The 20,827-nt window shown below is 57.8% G+C and overlaps 1 protein-coding gene and 1 long non-coding RNA gene across 6 annotated transcripts; one reads left to right on the forward strand and one right to left on the reverse strand.

Moving 5' to 3' along the window:
* Positions 1 to 787: 787 nt before the first annotated feature.
* LOC118355626 (uncharacterized) lies at positions 788 to 1,807 on the reverse strand. Its single transcript, XR_004818407.2, has 2 exons — positions 1,685 to 1,807; positions 788 to 1,430 (listed from the first exon to the last, which is right to left on the reverse strand). It is a non-coding gene; the product is annotated as an uncharacterized LOC118355626 (long non-coding RNA).
* On the forward strand, positions 1,586 to 20,451 carry WDR5 (WD repeat domain 5). 5 transcript variants are annotated; one of them, XR_004818404.2, is made up of 16 exons: positions 1,588 to 1,723; positions 3,112 to 3,199; positions 5,192 to 5,377; positions 6,027 to 6,135; positions 6,430 to 6,503; positions 6,894 to 6,983; positions 7,180 to 7,269; positions 7,466 to 7,549; positions 11,233 to 11,288; positions 14,767 to 14,813; positions 17,160 to 17,235; positions 18,017 to 18,050; positions 18,351 to 18,425; positions 18,931 to 19,018; positions 19,240 to 19,949; positions 20,061 to 20,451. XR_004818404.2 is itself a non-coding variant. In XM_035720320.2 (15 exons), exons 3-15 carry the CDS (start codon positions 5,297 to 5,299, stop codon positions 20,159 to 20,161), a joined length of 1,005 nt encoding a protein of 334 aa, XP_035576213.1. In that variant the 5' UTR covers positions 1,586 to 1,723; positions 3,112 to 3,199; positions 5,192 to 5,296; the 3' UTR covers positions 20,162 to 20,451. The 5 variants fall into 5 exon arrangements, 2 of the variants coding, with proteins under 2 accessions (XP_035576213.1, XP_025331449.1); XR_003147015.3 differs by lacking the exon at positions 1,588 to 1,723 and adding an exon at positions 2,347 to 2,440; XM_035720320.2 differs by lacking the exon at positions 19,240 to 19,949 and having other exon boundaries at positions 1,586 to 1,723.
* Positions 20,452 to 20,827: the final 376 nt, after the last annotated feature.

A 20,827-nucleotide genomic window follows, 5' to 3' on the forward strand; every position in this document is an offset into this window, starting at 1 on the left:
ACAGGCTTGCTGTGGAGCTGCAAGGAATGACATGTAACAAACTTCCCAGACGGGGGAGCCAGCAGGTGCGCCTCCTCCCCTCCTCCTCTCTGCCATTGCCACCTGCCATGACTGCTGTGACTTGCCTGGCGGAGGGACCTGGGCGAGTGAGGAGGGTGCCCAGACAGGTTCAAACTCTGCTTGATGAGATAGCCTTGAGATATGTTGTCTTTATAAAACTCTTCCTGGAAACAGGTTCATTTACCAAATTAGCTCCCGTTGGCCAAAGCACAGTTAATGTTCTGGAAAAACAAATCTCCAAAATGTTCTCCCCTTCTCTGTAGCTTTATATCCTCTCTTCCATTTCCAGCTGTGATTTTCTGAGCTCGACCACATTTCGGGAGGGATATAAAAGGATTTAAAACTTCGCCAATGAAACAAATCACCTACTTTTGCTAAATTGTTTTACCTGCTGTGTTTTTTGGTTCTAGTATTTTAGCTATGACTGTAAGGATGAGTTGCAAGAACACAAGAGAGAGAGAAAAAAAAGAACACAAGAGAGGATTTCCTCAGTTTCACTGGAAGGCTCTGTCTCCTGGGGGGAGGGAGGCAAGATCAATTTACTTGGGAACCAGTTTGACCTCTGAGTTCTGGGGTCTGGAACTTTATCCATCTCTGTCTGGAGGGTCAGGGGTATTTTTTGATTTGGGGCTGGGATCTGGGGTGCACAGGTTGGGGGTGGTGCTAGGCTAGAGGGCTGTCAGCAGATTTTGGATTTGGACAAGAGAGCAATGGGAAGCTCTCTCAGTCCTTTTTTAAAAAAGATTTTATTTATTTATTCATGAGAGATACAGAGACACAGGGGGAGGGAGAAGCAGGCTCCATGCAAGGACCCCGACATGGGACTCAATCCTGGACCCCGGGATCACGCCCTGAGCCAAAGGCATCTGCTCAACTGCTGAACCACCCTGGTGTCCCAAGCTCTCTGAGTCTTAAATCAGAGGGTGACAGATCAGAATTGGGAGTTTTGTTTCTGACTATGCTTCAGAAAGGTTTGGCAAAAGCCTGTTGGAAGATAAATCCCCGGGGGCAGGGTTGGAGAGAGATGGATTGCTGAGACACCAAGAGCTGATGGGGGAGTGCCCACATGGGCTCAGATTCCAGCCCAGGTGGCCAGGTGGAGGGTCCTTCTTCATCTTGTGCTGGTTTGTTAACTTCTGTAACAAAGGTGGCCCAAGGTGACTAGGCTCCCAGGAACAGAGATCCACACAGCGCCACGCCAGGGCCAGAGACTTGGCGCCACACGATGCTCCTTGGGAGTGGCCTGCAGACCAGCAGCCTGTCTCAGCTTGTGTCCTGGACAACCACACACCTTGTTCCCTGGGCATTTCCTTTTTACATGATGTCCTCTTGTTAGCACAGGTTCCTGCCACATATTTGGTGTTTCCGTCCTTAATTGGGAAATAAGACTGCAGGTGATGCTGCCTGGGATGGGGGTTGGGGCCTGGGAGCTGAAGACTGCCTCCAGGACTGTAAGGCCCGCGTGTCGTTGTCGTGTCCCCCCCCCCCCCCCCCCAACGGGATGAGAACACACAGGACTTGGGCCAGAAGGCGGGCTGCAGGCTCTCCGTTTGCACGAGCCCTCTCCTCTGGGGTTCCCCTTCCTCGTGTGTACCCGGCCATGACAAACTGTCCTGGAGCCCACCTTGCAGACAGCAGAGCGGCCTGCGCCTGGTGACTGCCGGTAGGACGGCCCTGCACTGTCCCTGGCCGGGGCTCTCTGCCGGTGGCGGTGGCGGTGGCCGGCAGACCGCGCAGGAGAGCTGGGGGTGGGGGGGGGGGGGGCGAAGCGCAGGGGAGCCGGCACCCTCAACCTTGCGGGCTCCGGTCCTGGCTTCCGGGGCGGGCATGCGCGGAGACACCAGCGCCGCCGGCTGCGGTGCACACGGGCTGCGGCGGTCAGCTGCGCGCCACGGCGGAGAGGGGCAGCGATCCCCGAGGGAGGGTCTCCCACGAACCCTCGGGCCCTGCCTCCCCTGCACGCCCGGGGGCGAGCCCTGCTGCTTTCTGGAGGCGCCGCTGCAGGCCGCGTTCAGGAGGTGAACTTTCGAGGGGCACACTGGCACTTTCCTGGAGGTATCATCATACTTCCGTTTTTAGAAAGTGCACAAGAAGGACCTGCACCAGCCAACTTTGAGGTTACCCCTTTGCACGCCGTCCCTTTAAGGCGTTGGGCCTGCTCCAGGCCTTGTGCCCCTCGCCGCTCCCCGTAGTGCCCCTCCGAGAGGCCGGCTTTGTGCACTCGCCCCGCCCCGCCGCCGCCCCGCCCCCCGCGCACGCGCACGCGCACTCCCCCCCCCCCCCCCCCCCGCCGCGCCGCCTCGTCCAGCTCGGCCCGGCTCCCGCCCAGGCGGCGGCGACGCGACGCCCCGAGCGCCCGCCCCGCCGCCGCGGCCGGCAGGTAAGCGGGGCCCGCCGGGCCAGAGACCGCACACGGGGTGCGGGCGGGGGCCGACGCCGGCTGCCCCCCGGCCCGCCCCGCCGCCGCACGTGTTCCGGCGGGCCGGGCCCAGGTCCCGGGTCCCGGGTCCCGGGTCCCAGGTCCCAGGTCCCGGCCCAGCCCCGCCGGGGCCCTCCCGGTGCCGCGCCCGCGCCCCCACCGCCTCCCTTCCGGTGCCCACCCCGCGGCCCTCGCCCTCGCCCGCGCCCGGGCCCCGCGGCGACCCCTCCGCCTCCTCGCGGCCCGCCCCTCCCGAGCGTCCCCCGCGACCGCGCTGCGGCCCCCCAGCGGCCCGGTGACAGCGCGCGGGCCGGGCCGGGGACCTGCTGCTGCAGCCGGCGCGCGTCTCCCCGAGCTCTCCGCCGCTGCTCCGAAGAAAGAGCCCAGACCCGGCGGCGGGGTCCTGGCCGGGCGCGCGGACCGCGGCGCCCCTCTCTGCGGAAACGCCCCCCGCCGCGCCCTGCTGCTGACCCCCAGCCCGGGCGGCCGGGCCCAGGTGCGGCTCGCCCTCAGCAGCCGGGGACCCCGCTCCGCAGCGCCCCGCGCCGCCTGAGTGTGCTGTGCCACAGCCATTTTGGGTGACGGCAGAGACACTCCCTGTGGCCTTCTCATGCCGCTTTCTGCCCACCCAGGTCCCTTACGCGGCGCTTCGGCACTGGCAGCTGCTGTGCCACACGCTGCCTCCGAGGTCGGCCCGGCCCCCTCCCAGAAGGCAGATAGGTAAGCTGGGCTGGAAGCTCCGCGCGGAACAAACAGGCGGGGAGAGCGGCACACCCCGCCCCCTTGGTCCGGCCACCTGCGGGTCACCGGGTTACCTGCCTGTGGGCCAGTCTCGGGTGGAGTCCGGGGATCTGCATTTTACAAGCAGTGCAGGTGAGCACCCCGGTTTGGGATGGTCAGGCTCACCTGGGTGAAAGGCCTGTGAGGGCCCAGAGGGGTCAGGTGGCGTGTGCTCTGGAGGCCGGTCCCTAAGCAGCTGCCCCGTTGCTTTCCCTGAGCGTCGCGGACAATGCAAGGCTTTCCCTCCTCTTGAATGGAAACTGGGGGCATGGAGTCAAGAAATTGCACATTAATGTTTTGCTAGCCCAAGGGATTGGCAGATTGGATTTGATGGAGCTGGGAGGGGTCGCACACCTCTTCTGTGAGATTAGCTGTGGTATTCTCTAGTCCTCACCTTGAGGGCAGGTAGTTTGCTGGGAGTCACACTCCACCTCCCGGCGGGTCTCAATTTTTATGTTAAAAGGAGCAGCTCTGGGTTCCCTGAGCTGCCCAGGTCACCCCCAGAGGAAGTCTCTTCTGTTCCCACTGCTGTTTCTCCCCCACACCTCTCCTAGCTCTTGCTGATACCTTCTTCAGATACTAGGTTTTGTGAGTCAGTCTTTCCAGCTGTCTTCCATAGCTTCCCCCCGCCCCCCACTTGTCCATCCACCTAGAGCAAGGCAGCACTCGGATTAATTGGCATGACCGGGTTGCACTAAATTTACTCACAAACCAGCTAGTATTTGCTGAGCACCAGCTTTGTGCCAGCATTTTTGTATCTGGGCGTGATTATGTGACCTGCTCCAGGACTTGGCCTTTGGGTGCAGCAGGATCCATCCTTGGGCATAAGCCCAAGTCCTTGCTATATACAGGTAGCCAGTGGGACCACATCTGTGCTCTGCACAAGTATGTTGCATTGTAATTTCCCTTTTGGATAAAGACTTTAAGACGTGGTCTTTTTTTTGATGGCTTCCATTTTGCCTTGGTGTGACAAGGAGTCGTGCAAGCTTTCAGTTTTAAGTGCCAAGCTAGAATTTTACACCGTGTACACCATTAGATTAACAGTGGTGCAAGCTTCCAGGAATTGGATGACCAGTGATGTCTGCAAGAACACCATGGTGGTTCCCCCATTTCAGAGTCACCAGGTGTGCTTCTAGGAGACGCATCTAGGATCTGGAATCTGTTCCTGGGCTAGAGCAAATGAGTCGCTTGCTGTACAGCTTGGGTAGCTCCCATTGTCACGCTGAAACCTAATTGAGCTGCGGTCTTTCCCCTCCTGCAGCGAGAGCTTGCTTGCAGCCGATCTGTGTACACTTCAGGCTTCAGCAGCAGACAGGGCTGGCTCTGGTTTGCACTTCTCAGCTGTGTCTTGTAGTCGCCTCACGAGGGACAGAGCGCCTTTTGAGCTGCCAGGGTTCTGGAGGCGGCCTTGTGTCTACACCAGACGACAGGGAAGCCCCCTGGGAGATGCAGACCGCTGTGGGGCGGGGGGTGGGGGGTGGGGGGGTGTCTGCTCTTGTATATTTTCAAACGTGGTAGTTAAGCACTGTTGCATCACTTGTGAGGATTTGGACGAGTTCCCAAATTTCTACACCCTGAAGCTCAGTCTCCTGTAATTTGGGTTGGTTTAGGGTTGTTTTTTTTTTTTTTTGTTACGTTTCAAGGGCTCTTTGAAGAAAATTGCATTTTGTTTGCCTGGCCTGAGCTGCATTCCTACCAGGAGGATAACAGTAGGGAGCACCCTTGAAGGTGGGGCCTTGGATTACATGGACAAAAGGGGCCTGGGCAGCCTGTCTTAGCATCTGAAGAGTATTTAGTGCAGACTTAGCTCCACAGATAGGTTCCTCATTTTGGAATAGTGTGTCTGCTCAGGGCCCAGCAAGGTGGGTGAAGGTTTTTCACCCTTTTTGCTGGGAATTAATTTTTAAAATATGGCTTGTTTATTGGCCTCAGTCCTCCACTGTAGGTTTCGATTAGCAGACAGCTCTTTGCACTGTGAGTCTTCGCTTGGAGCTGTGAACTCTACCCGCGTCTGCCTGCCTGGTGGGCTTCAGAGCCATGGCAACGGAGGAGAAGAAGCCAGAGACGGAGGCCGCCAGAGCACAGCCCACCCCTTCCTCCTCGGCTACGCAGAGCAAGGCATGTCCCTGAGGGCTTGAGGGGAACTGCCAGGGGCGCCTAGGCCGAGTACTCTTCAGAGATGCTTCTTCCAAGTCTGTTCTCCCTCTTCAGTTAGACACTGTGTTTTTATTTATGGGCCACAGACCTAATCAGTGCTTGTTTACCGTGCTGAGGATCCCCAGACCTGTCCCCCGGAGAAGGGGCTTTATCACAACATAGATCCTTGTTCCTGATCGTAAGATCTCTGCAGCACCCAGAAAGCCTCTCATACAGCATCCCCCTGGTCCACAGTTCTGGTGGCCAGGCAGGTTTGCAAACCCCTTTGCTGGACACCAGGCGGCACATACAGGCCTTTGAGCAAGGCTACAGCCTTCAGGTTTGCTTTGAGGGAGGCTGTGCTTGCCGGACTTGGTGATGCGTGTCGGACGTTGGGGTGGGGTCAGGCCTTGAGGGGCCTCTGTGTTGAGCTGTCCTGGAAGAGCTGGGCACGAAGGTGGGGGCTGCAGGAGAAGCAGGGCTGCCGAGGGGAAATAGCCCAGATTTAAACACGACCAGTTGGAAAGGACTTCCAGAGAGTTCTAGCAGGATTTGGAACTTAGAAGGTGGTTCTGAGTTTGAAGCAAGGTGGTGGTTAATGGTTTGATGACTAGTATTCTCTCTTCAACAGCCTACCCCTGTTAAACCAAACTACGCTCTAAAATTCACCCTGGCTGGCCACACAAAAGCCGTGTCCTCCGTGAAATTCAGCCCGAATGGAGAGTGGCTGGCAAGTTCATGTACGTATCACCAGGGCCTCCGCTCCTGTCAAAGGTAGTCTGTGCTGCCACCAGAAGCCCGGAGCAGGGGGAGGGCTTGCTTTCTGATGCTGCCACTGGGGTGTCGCAGGGGCTGGAGCCCTTTACGTAACACTCTGAGATGATGTGCTCAGGGGAGAGGGGAAGGGTACTCCGGTGCCGGCTACTTCTTTCCATGGGATTTGCACTGTTTCCAGGGCTCCTGTTGTGGGCAGCCCGGATTTTGCCCTTGGGGTGACTGTACCATCACAGTTATTTTGTCTTTCTTTTTTTCAGCTGCTGATAAGCTCATTAAAATTTGGGGAGCATATGACGGAAAGTTTGAGAAAACCATATCTGGTCACAAGCTGGTAGGTTCATCCCTGCACGTGGAGGTTGCCCACTGGCCGCCTTAGCCCCACTGGTGGGTGGGGCCCATCCCCAGAGCTCAGCAGGTTAAGGTCTAAGCTTTCCCCCGGAGTTTTTTGGATAGTTCTTTGCTTTTTGTCTTTTTTTTTTTTTTTTCCTTTTGTCTTTTAAGCAAGTACTTCTGACCTTCCCAGACAAGTTTCTGCCTGACTGCAAGAGAACACACTCTCCTTTGGGGACTGTGTGGTGTTTCGTCTGTGTGGTCAGCAGTAGCTAGAGGGTTTGGGTAGTGGAGTGAGGTGCTTATTTATCTTTGGATGGATGTTCTGACCTTTGCTGGTTAACTGTATTTTGTCCTGTCAAGGCGGTGACCCTGTGTCTTTGCTCCCCAGGGGATATCAGATGTGGCCTGGTCATCAGATTCCAACCTCCTCGTTTCTGCTTCAGATGATAAAACCCTAAAGATCTGGGATGTGAGCTCGGTGAGCTGCTCTGCCCAACCCCCGCCCCGGCAGAGCTTGTGTGCGTGGACAAGGGGCAGGGCGGGAGTCCGAGGGGGGTCTGGGGACCCTGGGTCATGGGGTGGCCCTGCTCTGTGGGGTATGTGCCATTGGGCCGCTGTGGGCTCAGCTTTGAAATAACCACTAGGACTAACAGTCTGACGATACTTGGTTTTAGGGAAAGTGTCTGAAAACCCTGAAGGGGCACAGTAACTACGTCTTCTGCTGTAACTTCAATCCCCAATCCAACCTCATTGTCTCGGGCTCTGTAAGTCTAACCCCCCCTTCCCCTGGGGTGTTGTAGGGGTGTGGGGGTGTGGTACTTTGTAGCCAGAGACTTAGGAGTTGAGCCTGAGTCTTCTCTGCTGGGGGATGGGGGCCGTGGTGGCAGGCCTTGGGTTCCAGAAGACCTGTCCTCTCCCACCTCCCTGTGGAGTGGCCTTAACCTCTTCCTTTGTCTTCAGTTTGACGAAAGCGTGAGGATATGGGACGTGAAAACAGGGAAGTGCCTCAAGACTTTGCCTGCACACTCGGACCCGGTCTCAGCTGTAAGTCCCGCTGAGCTCTGGACACCACATGGCAAGACAGGGTGATGGCCAGAGAGGGGGCACTGGGGACCCCGAGAGAGTTCTCCCTATCCTGGGCCCGTGAAAGGAGAGGCAGGCGAGGGGTTTGGTCCCTGAACCAAATCCTGTGGGACAGGTAGGGCAGCCAGGCCTGGAAGAGGGGCTGTGTGTTGGGAAGTGTGGCCACAGAGAAGTGAATTTGGAGTGGAGTTGGCTTTGATCCTGGGGTGGTGGTGGAATGAGCTGGGGTGAGCTAGCCGAGGGTAAGGGCTGGGGTGGGGGGGGGGTTGGAGCCCCACGAGCACCCTGTGTGTGCTGTGTCCTGCCTTGTGCACACGCTAGCAGTGTGCAAGATGAGGTACGTAGTTGAAGTATCTGCTGTAATACAAACCCTCCATTTGAAAGTGGCCGAGAGATTTTTTTCTTTGTCAGCAGAGCCTAGACTTGTTTCTTAGCCAAGTTTGCCTTTTTTTGGAAAGGGGAAGGAATCGTGTAAACATTGTGCTTATTTTTACTGAGCAGATGGTCCTTTTCACTTTCTGAAATCGTGTAGGTGAGTGATTTTAAGTATTTTCAGGCAATAAAGGGCTTTTTTGCCCAGCTGAGACCATTCGCAGAGCCCAGATACATGGAGGACATGTATTACGTGTTGGTCGCAGTGGACTGAGGGGCCCTCGCTGCCCAGAGTCCCGGCCAGTGTGGATGGGGCTCATCCTTGGGGGCCCCGAGGAAGGCAGTGTGCTGTGGAGAGGGGGCCTGGCCCACCTGGCGCTCTGCCCTCTGCCGTGGACCCCCAGTCCCAGGAGAGCTGACTTTGAGATGGGCATGGTGGTGAATGTGGGCAGGACCCAGGATGCAAGCTGAGTGAAGGCCAGGAGTCCCAGCAGTGCGAGGTGGTGCGGGGGCTGTGGGTGGGACCCTCAGCCTAAGTGGTAGGGTTTATAGAGTCTTTGTTTTCTGTGGAAGTGAAACGTACTCATTTTTTAAAAAAGACAAACGGATGCAGTGAAGAGAAAGTCACTCTCCTGAGCCCTCCAGGACCCCTGCTGGTAGCCCCCCCCCCCCCCCCCCCCCGCACGCCCTGGGTATTCTGATATTTTAAATATGTGCTATCTCCCACCATCTGTCCTGTAAGTGGTGGGGGTGACCACAGCTATTGTGCGTCCCTGTGGGAGGGTTTCTCGGGCATCTGTGGTGTCCATAGACCCCCATGGGCAGTGGGCACTCTGTGCTGGGGCCTTAGCAGGTGCTTGTTCGTAGCTTGCATTTCTCATGGAGGAGTGCGATGAGCATCTTCGTTGGGCCACTTTACCCACCATGTGTTTCTGCGGTGAGCTTTAGGAGGTCATCATCGTGTGAAAGAGGTTCACTTAGTTTCCCAAGTAGATCCATCTGGGAGCGAGAAGCCCCTGGCACCAACTCTGCTGGCTGCCCCGTCCCTTGCTTCCTCCTTCCTGAGTCTGGCCTCATCCTCTCTCGCCCGGACTCCTGCATCAGTTTCCTCTCTGAAATGGCCCTCCTATCTGTCTCATCCCGAGCCTGTTGCTCCAGGCTGCCACCTCTTGGCCTGTGGATTTTCCTTGTATCTTCCTGCTTTGCAGGACCTCACCTGTCTGCCAGGTGTCCCCTCCACAGAGAGCATTGAGTGACTGTCACTTGAGTGTGGATTTGGCGTCCCTGTTGCATTCTGATTTGTTGCCTTTCTCGTGTCTTTGGAGTACAGGGATGTGTGCAGGGTGGCTGTGTTGCCTTTTGGACCTGAGCATGGGTGGGATGGGAGAATCACTGCATTTGCCAGTGGGGATGTCTGGATATGGTTGGGAACAAGGCAAAGCATGAGGTTGGCATCGTAGCTTTTGGAGACCTGTGTCAACTCCTTAGTGTCGGGTATAATGGGCCTCGATGGAGTATTTTTCAAATCCAAAGAAAGGGATGAACATGGTGGGACAGATTGCAGTGAGTTAAAAAGACCATTATCTTGGGGCTCATGAACGGGTGGTCATGGTTAAGTAGCTGGCCCACAAGCCCATCCTGCCAAAACCACCGTGGGGATAGAAGGACAACTGAAAAGCTTCTCAAGTGTCTCTTGGCCCTAGCGGAGACAGAGAGGCCACCATCCACGTGTGGCACTGTGGCCCTTGAAGTGCTGCAAGCCTAGATGGAGATGCGCTGTGAGCATGAGGTGTGCCATGTGCTCTCGGCCTTTGAAGGTTTGGTGCAGCGGAAAGGAACGTAATGTGCCTCATGGGTGACTTCAGCACCGGTCACGTGTTGGGGTGGTAGGTACCTTAGAGACTTTAGGTTAAATAAACCCAAGTTCATCCCACCCGTTAACTTCCTGCTGCAGCTACGTGAGAAGGTAAAATTGTCCACTGGTTAGGCGGGGGCCCTGAGAGTCTAGACCGCAGCTTCTCTGTGTCCCCTGGCCCAACGACGCCTGCATCCACTAAGAATGTGTCAGTGGTGTGACTCTGGGCCTGGCACTGAGTGTTACGAGCTCTCTGGGGCTCCTGGGCGCATGGCTTTGCTCCCAGAGGCATCCGGCAGTGTCTGGGGACAGCTTGGCTGTTATGGCCACATGCTGCCGGCAGGGTGTGGCCACACGGGCAGCCCCATGACCAGAGAGACAGGGCTAGTGGGGCAGTGGCGCCAGGGTGGAGGTCAATACCCCCACCTCTCTGTGCGGCTTGGTCTCCTGTGGAAAACGTGTCGCGTGAGTGAGACAGTCTCAGAAAGGTGCTATTTGCTGTAAGAAGGCTTATTCTGGATAAAGTCTGCTCAGGACTCAAAAATGGTAGAAGTTGGTGATGGATCCATCTCTTGACATCAGTGGCTCCTTTACTCCCCCGGGGATTCTACTGGGAAAGCAGGAAAGAAACACAGATGGCTCAGTGGTGAGACTGGGGCTTGTCAAGTGCGGAGGCGTGTGTGGCCTCAGCGGGTCTGGGGCCTGGGCACTCGGGTGAGCAAGGGTGTGGGGAGCAGAGGCCAGTGGGGCCCCAGGACCAGCACACAGGGAATCACACCCGTCCCGAGGCAGAGTGTTTGGAGGGGCTGGGATGTTGGGTTGGCTCGAGCACCCTGGTGCCTGGGATCTCTGGTCCTTGCAGTGGGCAGGAGGCACATGGAGTGCATTTCTCGGGTGGTCACCCAACAAGTGGGGACTTCTCTCCTGGTTTTTCTTCAGTGTGAGGTCTGGGGAGGTGGTTTGCAGCCCAGTTGCCCTGGTCAGGCTGCCTCCGTGACAGGAGTGGATGCTTGTGCGTGCACGGGTTCTCGAGGCCCAGCCTCCTGTCCCTGGGGCTTGGTTGCCTTGGTTGCATTTGTTTCTTTTCAAAGATAGTTTTGTAGTAAGCGATTTAGCTGCTCGAGATGTGTTTGGGATTGGTTTTCCTTCTGAGTTCAGACATCCGTTGTGAAACAGGGGCTGTTGCTGGAGATGCCTGGTAAAAACCACTTCATCCGTGCCGCTGGAGCGTCTTTTGGCAGCTGTGGGAAATTAGTAGAATTCGAAGCAAGTGGTGGCTCTGCTGCTTGCTCAGTGCTCAGCAGCACAGCGTGCTTTTGTCGAGGGCACTCGTCAGTAGGAGGGCCGCTTGGGGAGCACGCAGTCTGTATTGACCACTTGGAAGTAAGTGTCTTTTTTCCCTCCACTCTGTTCTCAGGTACATTTTAATCGGGATGGATCCTTGATAGTGTCAAGTAGCTATGATGGTCTCTGGTAAGTCAAGAAGCTCACTTCATTTCCTCAGCACACATTTATTAAAAGGCACTGTTGTGGCCTCTGGGGGACTGCAGTGGAAGCGAGGCAGGCAGAGGTCTGTCTCCGTGAGGAGCTTCTGCTGTCGTGGGCTGTGGCTGATGGACAGACACACAGCACAGCCCCTGCCGTGGGGCAGACTGCAAGGCTGGAGGGGGTGCTCCTGCTCTGGCTCCGGGCTTCCCTCCTTGTGGGTGCTGAAGTGTGCTCCAGACAAGCTGCTGGGTGGACCCGGGACCAGCCAGCCTCCCGTTCTGTGCAGGACGTGGAGCGGAAATCCCACCAAAGAGGTGGGAGGGGGAATGTGGTTTCCTGTGGAATGTCCAGTTTAGCCTGAATGAATAATGTTTATACAGCTTTGAGCTCGTAACCTAAGTGTCGAGGATTCTTCGAGAGGCATGAGGGAAAGCGTGGAAGTAAGTGTTGTAAGTCTGAGGCAGCAGACATCGTGGCGGGAGCACGTGGTGGGAGCCAGGCTGGGTGCGCAGGGCAGCGGCCGCCAGCCGTGTGGGGACCCAAGAAGAGCTTCCCAATGAGAAGGGAGAACGAAAGCATGGCTAGGAATTAGTCTATATTTAGCGAAAAGGAAATAAGAAAGAGGAAAATGGGGCAACATAAATCCTACAGTGAAAACGCCGTGGAAGGACTGATACGAAGGACCGAGACGTGCTGCACTGGGTGTCGTGGTGGCCGGACACTCTCGCGTAGGCTGTCGGGGTTGCATGAGAAACCCTTCTGACTCTTGTTTTCAAGAAATGCTTACAACTGTGTGGTAGTAGAGGTTTGAAACCAAAGGGTGGGTGGACGGCGTCGGTGTCAGGGGGACTGACAAAGCGTCCTCAAGGAGACCCCCGTGGGGCCCGCCGCACACAGCTGGCAGAGAGGCCTCTGTACATGGCCGCCCGGAGTGCCCCGGGGCCTCGGGCCATGAGGACAGTGAGGCTGGATGGGTCACTTTAGACATCACGGGAGAGCGTCTGTGGCCTTGTGGGCCCGAGCAACACTGCAGCTGCGTATTTGTTGCATGTGCAGCGAACATTGTGTCCCTCCAGCCCGGAGCAGTCTCCGGGATACCCATGGATGGGCTTTGAAAGCTTCCTAGAGAAGGAGGAGAAGCAATAGGAAAGTTGAAACGCTGGGTACTTACTGAGGCCAGTGCAGTAGTTAAGGTGGGTGAGAGGAAGGCAGCAGGCTCTGGGGGGGGAGGGAAGGGGGGTACTGGGGCACCTTTGGGGAGCTCCCGTTTGCTGGGCTGGCCGAGGAAGGTCTGCCCACGGTTGTGCCCCCCCCCCCCCCCCCCCCCCGGTGCTGGGCTGGATCCCAGACTTCCCAGGTTGGGGAGCTGTTCGGTTATACCTGCTGGGGCTAGCATGGCTCTCTCCCCATGCTCTGTAGCCAGTCCTGAAAGAAATCCATGACATCAGTGTCAGAATTCCAAAGGAACTGTTTGCCAGCTGAGTCCAGCAGTGCCTCAGAAAATAGTAGTCCACGACCATGTGGGGTTTTTGAATAATGAAAGGGTTGTAATAGCATAATCAATGTCGGGAAGTCTGTGATCTGATTAATCGTGTCAACACATTAAAGGCAGGATCCGTGGGTGGCGCAGCGGTTTAGCGCCTGCCTTTGGCCCAAGGCGCGATCCTGGAGACCCGGGATCGAGTCCCACGTCGGGCTCCCGGTGCATGGAGCCTGCTTCTCCCTCTGCCTATGTCTCTGCCTCTCTCTCTCCCTCTCTCTCTCTCTCTCTGTGACTATCATAAAGACAAAAACAAAAAACAAAAACACATTAAGGGCAAACCTTCGTGATGTGTCCTGGGTAGAGGCCAGGCAGGCACCTGCTAGGATCCTGCAACCACCCCCTGACAGAGACTCCAGCAGAGGAGGCCTGTGTGGCAGACTGTTCTGGAAGCTTCCTAGCATTTACGATATGTGGTAACGCACTAAAACCGTTTCAGTTAAATCAGGAGCAAAGCAAGCCATCTGCCTCTTACCCAGCGGTGTTTGGATTTTCTGGTTAATGAGTAAGAAAAGTACAGTGAGCTGTGTGAAGGCAGGAGAGAGCCTTATCTCTTCGTAGATGAGCTGCTTGTTTGTTGAGGGTTTGGAGCCACAAACATGGCCCCTGACCAGCGCAGACTCTAGCCCCACAGAGGCCCCATCCTCAGCCTTGCTGTCTCCCCTTGGCCGGGGGGAGGGGGCAGGGGAGGCAGACTGAACACCCCTCGTTGTCCCCCCAGGATCTGCAGCACATGGCAGGCTCCAGCACCCTGACTCTGAACTGCCAGGCCCTGCCGCTTACAAAACGCGACTCTTTGGGGAGGTGAGGGTCTGGAAACGGACCTTTCTGGGTGCTGGGAGTTGGCAGTTAGCAGATGTGTGGGAGCAGAGGATGGATGGCGGGGAAGTACAGCTAACGGCAGGGGAGGACCGCGGGGAGGAAATGACGGAGTGTGACTAAAGGGACAGGGAGCAGCGAGCCAGGGGGTTGGGATGGGCGTGTGCACGTCCCCTGGTGGGGACCCGTCCCCCTCAGCTGGCAGACCAGGCAGTTCCACGTAGTGGCCCCCATGGCCTTTCCTCGGCGAGATGAAGAGGGCTCTGGAGAGAGCATAGATGAGCTGGTACCGGGAGAATAAAGAGAACCAGCAGGCAGTTGGTGGTGGTGGGGGGGTGCTGTTGCCTGGACCGAGTTGGGGGCGTTAGCTCCCAGGGGAGGGGGCTGGGTGGGGCAGACAGGGCGGAGAGGTGGTGGCTCTAACTCCCAGCAGTCACAGAGTTAGCACGGAAGCGGCCCTGCGGCCAGTGATGTGGAAGACCATCCCGGGCCAGGGCGAACACCAGAGGGGCGGGAAGGGGGCAGAGGACACGAGGAACAGAGAGTGTCACCCTGTGACCCAGTGCCCCACTGCTGGGCACCCATGCTTGGAGGGGCAGGTGCTAACAAGCATGTTGGCTGCCAAAGTCGTATTCACATGGGCGGGAGTCAGATGCTGGAGCTTGTGCGCCCATTCTGGGCCAGCAGCCCTTCCAGTGTGTTCTCTGGCTCCTGCACCAGAGGGACATCCAGAAAATCTCATATGATGCTCTTTTGGTGGAAAACAAACTCCCGAGCAACCACGTGCTTGGAATGTGTGTGCCAGGAAACAGGTGGGGCTCCTGGGGCCCTAGACATGGCCTTTGTCACCCCTGTCCTGGCGACTGTGCGCCTGTGGTGGAGACAGGAAGGCACTGGGTCTGTGTGACCGTGGCCAGTGTGCTGTGCTCAGGTGCCTGTTGTGGCCCCAGGGGTCAGGGGAGTTGAAGTGGAGCAGTGAGAAAAACTGAGATAGGACTAATCATGCGTTAGTCTCAACATCCATGTTTGCTCAGGAGCCAGAACGCATCGAGCTGCTCATCCTGACTCACTTTGTAAAAACTTGCTGCTGTTTTTCCGTTGCAGCCGGATCTGGGACACTGCCTCGGGCCAGTGCTTGAAGACGCTGATTGGTGAGTGCCGCAGTTTCCCGGCTGGGTGCTCCTCCCCGCCGCGTGGTGCTGTTCCCGTCCTCTGTCCTACCGGGTGTTTGGGAAGCCTCTTCTCTCTGGCCTGGATCTGCTGCCCTGGGAGGGCTCCTCCTTCCTTACTGACCCATTCCAGCTCCTTCCTGATGACCTCCGGCACCGTGACGTCCCCTCCAGGCTGGGCCCCACGGTGTCTGCATTGGCCCTTGCTGGGGACTTCCTGGCTGTGTCCTCCGAAAGCCCCGTGAGCCCCTCCACCCTCTGCCTGTACGTGGCAGACCCTTGGTGGATCCTTCCTTGAGCAGATGTGATAGAAGCCTGACCCTGAAGTGCGTCCCGCCTGCTGGGGGTGTCATGGACGAGTTTGGGGGAAGGGCACTGGGGTCTCTGCAGACTGCTGGGGTCGGTAGTGGAAAGACAGGCAATGCCGCCAGCAGGTGTATGTGTGGCCAGAGGATGGGTGGTGGGCCCCTGCAGAACCCTGAACCCCTGAGGGTGATGGGGAGGCAGCCCCGGGAGGGCTTTGAGAGCATGCATCACCTCGGGTCAGCCTGGAAGCTCCCTGCAGTTTCAGGTTCAAGTGTGAAATAGGGCAGGTGGTAGAGTTCTGTGCTGCGGGGCAGGAATTGGGTGGTGGGCTGGGAGAGGGAGCTGGCCCACCACTTGCCTGAGAGGTGCCGCCTCCAAAGCTCTGCACCCTTTTCTGGGCTGTTGGGAATGCATGTCGCATTACGCATCAGTTGGGTCACCTGGGGTCTCCATAGCAAAGCACCCCAGGTTGGGCGTCTTAACAGATTTATCACCACCTCCTGGACGCTGGAATCCGAGATCCAGCCTTGGGCAGGCCTGGTTTCTCCTGCGGCCTCTCCTCAACCTTCCTGCCATGTCTCACGTGGTGGTTCTCCTGTGTATGCACCTCTGGTGTCTGGTTCTTTTTCTCTTGTACAGATGCTGGTCAGATCGGATTAGGGTCCCCTGTACCACCCACATTTTAACCGAGTCATCCCTCGCAAGGCCCCACCGTCTGAGGTCCCGGGGTTAGGTCTTCAACATGCGAAGTTTGGGAGGGACACAGTTCAGCCCATGATGGTGGCCTTTGTGCGGTTTTTGCTTCATGTGGCTGCCCTTTTGATGGTGTGACATCACGCTGTGTCCACAGTACCTGCCCCAGGAGGCCTGGGGACAGTGCCATCGTTCACACTGCTGAAGCCGCTGGGCGCTTGCTGTGTGTAGAGCTTCGTTGATGCTAACACACGTAGTCCTCACAGTGGGGTGGGAAACAGGCCTGGAGGGGTTCGTTAATGAGCCCAGGCTGGCGGCAAGCAGGTGCAGCATCCACCTGGAGGTCAGGGCGATGCGTAGCCTTGCCCGCAGCCCACTTCTGCTGTCAGGTCTAGGGAGTTAGAACTTTTTGGACTCAGTGACGCTTTGGTCCTGGAGCTTAGGTAAGAGACGCCGGCACTACCCAGCCTTGTCTGAATGACGGGGCCTGCCTTCCTGGTGTGGTCCCGGTGCCCCAAGGAGGGCCCTTGGTGGCCTCATGCCTTCTCATGTGCCTTTGCAGTGTCTGGGACCTGTCGGAGGGAGCAGCGGCCCCCAGCGCGTGGTGGCCAGGTCCCTCGAGGTGGTAATGCAGCGTGCCGCCCTCCCCCGTTCCAGCACCAGGGTTCACAGCCCCAGTTCCGTCCTTCTCACCTGGGGGGAAACGCGCTCCTCCCGATGTGAGGGTCACAGGGCTGTCGTATGGCTGCAAGTGCTGGCCTTGTCCTGGGCGGCCCCGGTGGTGGCTCTTACCTGAATTTCCAGGCCACCCGGGGTGAGCTTTTAGACCCGAGTGTAGAGGCAAGAATGCAGGTATCGTGCCAGCAGGACTGTTTCTAGAGGGAATTGACAGATCTTTGCTCTGATTACAGGCAGCAGGAAACATGAGATAATTCACCTGAGTCCTTTTTTCCTCAATGGCAATGCTTTCTCAGTCCAGTGGGGCGTTTGCAAACTTTGTTTCACATGAGGAAGCTGATCCTGGGTCCTCTTACAAACCCCATGTTGGCAGAAGGCCAGGCACCCCGACTTTGATTTGCTACAGACCCTTAGCTCCTAAAGCCCTTGTGGCAGAGGGGGCGGTCAGGCCCCCGCCAGGGACCCGAGAAACATCGAGGAGAACCGGCCGTTGTGACCGGCACCAGGGATGGGTGAAGGTGGTGGTGTGGGCACCGGTGGCAGTGTCCCCACTCGGATGGCCCCGTGTGGTGATGGGGGCACTCTTCTGTCCTCCCCCGGGCGCAGACCTGGCGCTCCTCCCGTCAGCCTGTCTCTGCGTTTCCCATGCAGATGACGACAACCCTCCTGTATCTTTTGTGAAGTTCTCTCCAAATGGCAAGTACATCCTGGCCGCAACCTTGGACAAGTAAGTGCCACCACCTCCCATGGGGCAGGCCAGGGACATCCATCTCCTACTAGTATTCTAAAGATAAGACATGTCTATACTTGTGGTGGGTTTAGGGTTCCAGGATGCAGCTGTTGTGCTGGCAGCGAGGGCCCTGCCTCTGCTGGGGGCTGGGTCTCTGGTCTGAAGGAGTTGGGGTCCGGGTTTCTCTGTGGTGACTGTGTGACCTGGGCAACCCCTCGTCTGCAGGAGTGGGGAGACGGGTGGCCTCTGAGCAGCCTGAATTTCACCCCAACAAACTTGGAGCAGGTTTTGCCTCTTCAGGCGGGCCTTCCAGCCCTGGCTGTCCTGTGTGCACTTTGGGCAGCCCTCTGGGGGCCTGCGCTTGAGCCCCAGGATTGCCGGAGGGCCATGAGGTTGGCGCCTCTCCTCATGAGCACCCTTCTCCGGAAGAGCAAATTCCAGTCCAGCGAGGAGAGGGGATTGTTTGTGGCCATTGAAACCTGTTCTGGGTGTTTCTGGACCCTCCCCACATCCGTCTTGTAGCAGGAGTGAGCCACTTAGGATTCAGGGAGCACCCAGCAGCCTCTGTTGAGTGGCAGAAATGTGTGGGGTTCTCACGCTCTGCCCTCTGGTGTCCTTAGAGCACCATCCATTCCTGTGCCCACTGCTGGCCGCTTACAGAGGGTGATAGGCTCGGGCCCTGGCTGTGCTCCACCCAGGAGCACTTGGCGGGGGCCATGTGGTGACAGCAGGGACCCCCTGGGAATGCAGGCGACTCACCCCCCTCTCTGCCTTCCAGCACACTGAAGCTCTGGGACTACAGCAAAGGGAAGGTGAGCGCGGGGGCAGGGTCGTGGGGGCTGGGCTGCGGCTTTCCCTGGGGGCAGAGCTGAGCCGGGGTCTGAAACCAGAGAGGCTTGAAGAGCGCTCTTGTCTGGGTTGGCCTGGTGCATGTTCCTCAGACTCTGGATTTTGTAGACCTCAACCGTGTGGCTCTGTACTGTGGGTGCTTAGAGCACTCTCAGAGCGTGGGTTAGTCGGCCGTGAGATGCCTGCACTCCGGACGCCGAGAACTGTCCCGAGTGCAGGGACATCAGGACCCGATGGACGTACTGATACTCCCACCTTTGCAGTGCCTGAAGACATACACCGGCCACAAGAACGAGAAATACTGCATTTTTGCCAATTTCTCAGTCACTGGCGGGAAGGTAAGTTTTTTTCCAGCGAGGGAGCTTCTCGCCCTCCCAGTTGTCCCTCCAGAGAGGTGACCCCATCTTAGGTTGGCGTATATGCCTACGGACGCTCTCTGTGCCCGTGGAACAAAGCTCCAGTGACTCTGGGTCGGACGGCTTCTCCTGTCTGCTCCCGGGCCCGTTCCTCCTGAAGGCAGGGGGTTTGGGGCATGGCGGCAGGTGTGTGAGGGCTCTGTTGCCCCGGGGCTGTGCTCCCCCCCCCCCCCGCCCCCACAGGCTGGGGCCCCACTCCTGCGCTCGCCCAGGTAGGAGGTGACTCGAGTGGGTGGTGGCATTCGGCAGACAAGGATGTGACCCTGAGAGTGACAATTTGAGAAAACCTTTAGTTCCCAGAGGGCCCCGAGGTGGGCGGTGCTGGGGGGTGAGTGCCACCCTGGAGTGGGTGTGGATGTGAGGGGAAGGTGACCCTTGCTCACGAGCAGCTCCGACCTGGGTTTTTCTCACCCGTCTTCTGTTCTAGTGGATTGTGTCTGGTTCAGAGGACAACTTGGTATACATCTGGAACCTGCAGACCAAGGAGATTGTACAGAAATTACAGGGCCACACAGGTGAGCACAGGCATCTAGCTGGCTGCACACCCACATTTACACAGTGATGGTTTCTGGGAAAATAAAAAACAAGATGTTGCATTGTTGTGCTGCCTGCTGCTCTTGTTGCTTGGCCTTTTGGTGGCCTGGGGGATGCCGTTTGTCTCGGGACAGTTGGCAGGTGGCTTTGTCCGAGCTCTTGTCGGGCCAAGGCTGGATCCGGCTTTAACTTCTCTCCACAGCCGTCTTCCTGGCTGCCTGGCTTCAAAGTCCATGCAGGTTCCGTGGCTTCTTGTGTGGATGTGGCCCGTGCATGGGGCAGAGCCATCCGCTCTGGTCTAGAGGCTCTGGTTCCCGCAGGCCTCGCACCCCCCGCCTACACTTGGTGGAGAGTGATCTTCAAATCTGCTGAGCGCTCTACCTTCATCTCTTAAAGCCACGTCCACCCACTGGGGCCATGACCCAGACCTGTGGGTCAGCTGTGATGCGTAACCTGCCCACGTGGCTCAGCACCTAGGGAGCAGCCCCGTGCTTCAGTTGCTTCTGGCCTGCCCACTGCTGTGTGGGCAGGACACTCAGCCTCTTTGAAGCCACACAGGAAGAGGGAAAGTTCTGGGGTGTGGCCCCAGGTGCCAGCTCACGGGCCCTCCTATCCCTGCTGGAGGTGGGAGGCTTCCTGGTGGAAGTGGGGTGTGCCCGGGCCCTGCAGCAGGGTGGGGCATGGTGGGATCGGGCACGTTGCTCACACAGCGGGACGGGTGCTCCTCTGTACCCTTGGGGCCCGCTGTGCCAGGTGTTGGGCCGGGCTCCACGAGCGCCCTATGCTGCTGGCCTGTGAGCATGTGCTGCTGCCCCCTGGCCGACCCTGGCATTTGTGGATGCCGCTGCGTTAATGCCACCTGCCAGCTGTGCTCCTGCTCAGTGTTCCCGTGTGGTGGCACAGTGCAGGGCTGTGAGTTGGGGGTCCGTGGCGCGGCCCTGGGGCTGGTGGGAGTGTGACCCTGGGACAGCCAAGCAGGTCTCTGCACCAGGGGGCAGACGTTGGCTACGGTCTCTGTTTCAGACGTCGTGATCTCGACAGCCTGCCACCCGACAGAGAACATCATCGCCTCGGCCGCACTGGAGAACGACAAGACCATCAAGCTCTGGAAGAGTGACTGCTAGGCGCTGTGGTCACCGCAGGGGGGACGGTCAAGACGGTGGCCGGGCGGCGGGAGCACAGTGTCTGGAAGGGCACCCCTCAGTCTGGGCCTGGGGGTCGGGAGAGGCCTGGATTAAGCCGCCCCTGAGGACGATGTGGCGGAGGGAGTGTCTACCACCAGAAAGTTCTAGAAGTTGCTGGTGATGTTCTGGCAATCCCTCTCACACTGTCTGGGGAAGTTTCTAGTCTGTATTGTGTTCACACGGAGTCCACACAAATTTTTAATTTTTTATTACAGAAGGGTGAAGTTCAATTTATCATGAGTTGTGTTTTTTTCCCGTAAGTGTTCTGTGCCTCCTTTGGTATCTTAGTGCCCAGTGCCAGCACCGTGAGCCGCCGCCGGGGCCGTCCCGCCTGCCCCCTCGTCTGTTCAGTAGATGCTCTAGTGACGCCATCTGTGGCCACTGGTTCCTGCTGTAGTTGTGCCCAGTGTGTTTCAAAGTCTTTTCTGGAAAACAGCACTGTAAGGTTATTCTCGTGTACAAACCCTTTGTGTGTGGGAGTCAGTGGTCCTGGTGCCCACAGCCTGGCCTCATGCTAGTAGCTCCCTGTGTCCCCCCTGCGTCCCTGACACGCACAGTCACGGGCTGTAACACGGGGCAGGGGCCTTGCCGCCACCCTGGCGGTGC

The sequence above is a fragment of the Canis lupus genome, chromosome 9 (assembly GCF_003254725.2).
Source record: "Canis lupus dingo isolate Sandy chromosome 9, ASM325472v2, whole genome shotgun sequence".
Classification (NCBI taxonomy): Eukaryota; Metazoa; Chordata; class Mammalia; order Carnivora; family Canidae; genus Canis; species Canis lupus.

Coding starts and splice junctions, on each gene's coding strand:
- WDR5 (XM_035720320.2), top strand. CDS start 5,297: ATGGCAACGGAGGAGAAGAAGCCAGAGACGGAGGCCGCCAGAGCACAG. Junction 5,378..6,026: donor CCTCGGCTACGCAGAGCAAG/GCATGTCCCTGA, acceptor TCTCTTCAACAG/CCTACCCCTGTTAAACCAAA. Junction 6,984..7,179: donor AGATCTGGGATGTGAGCTCG/GTGAGCTGCTCT, acceptor ACTTGGTTTTAG/GGAAAGTGTCTGAAAACCCT.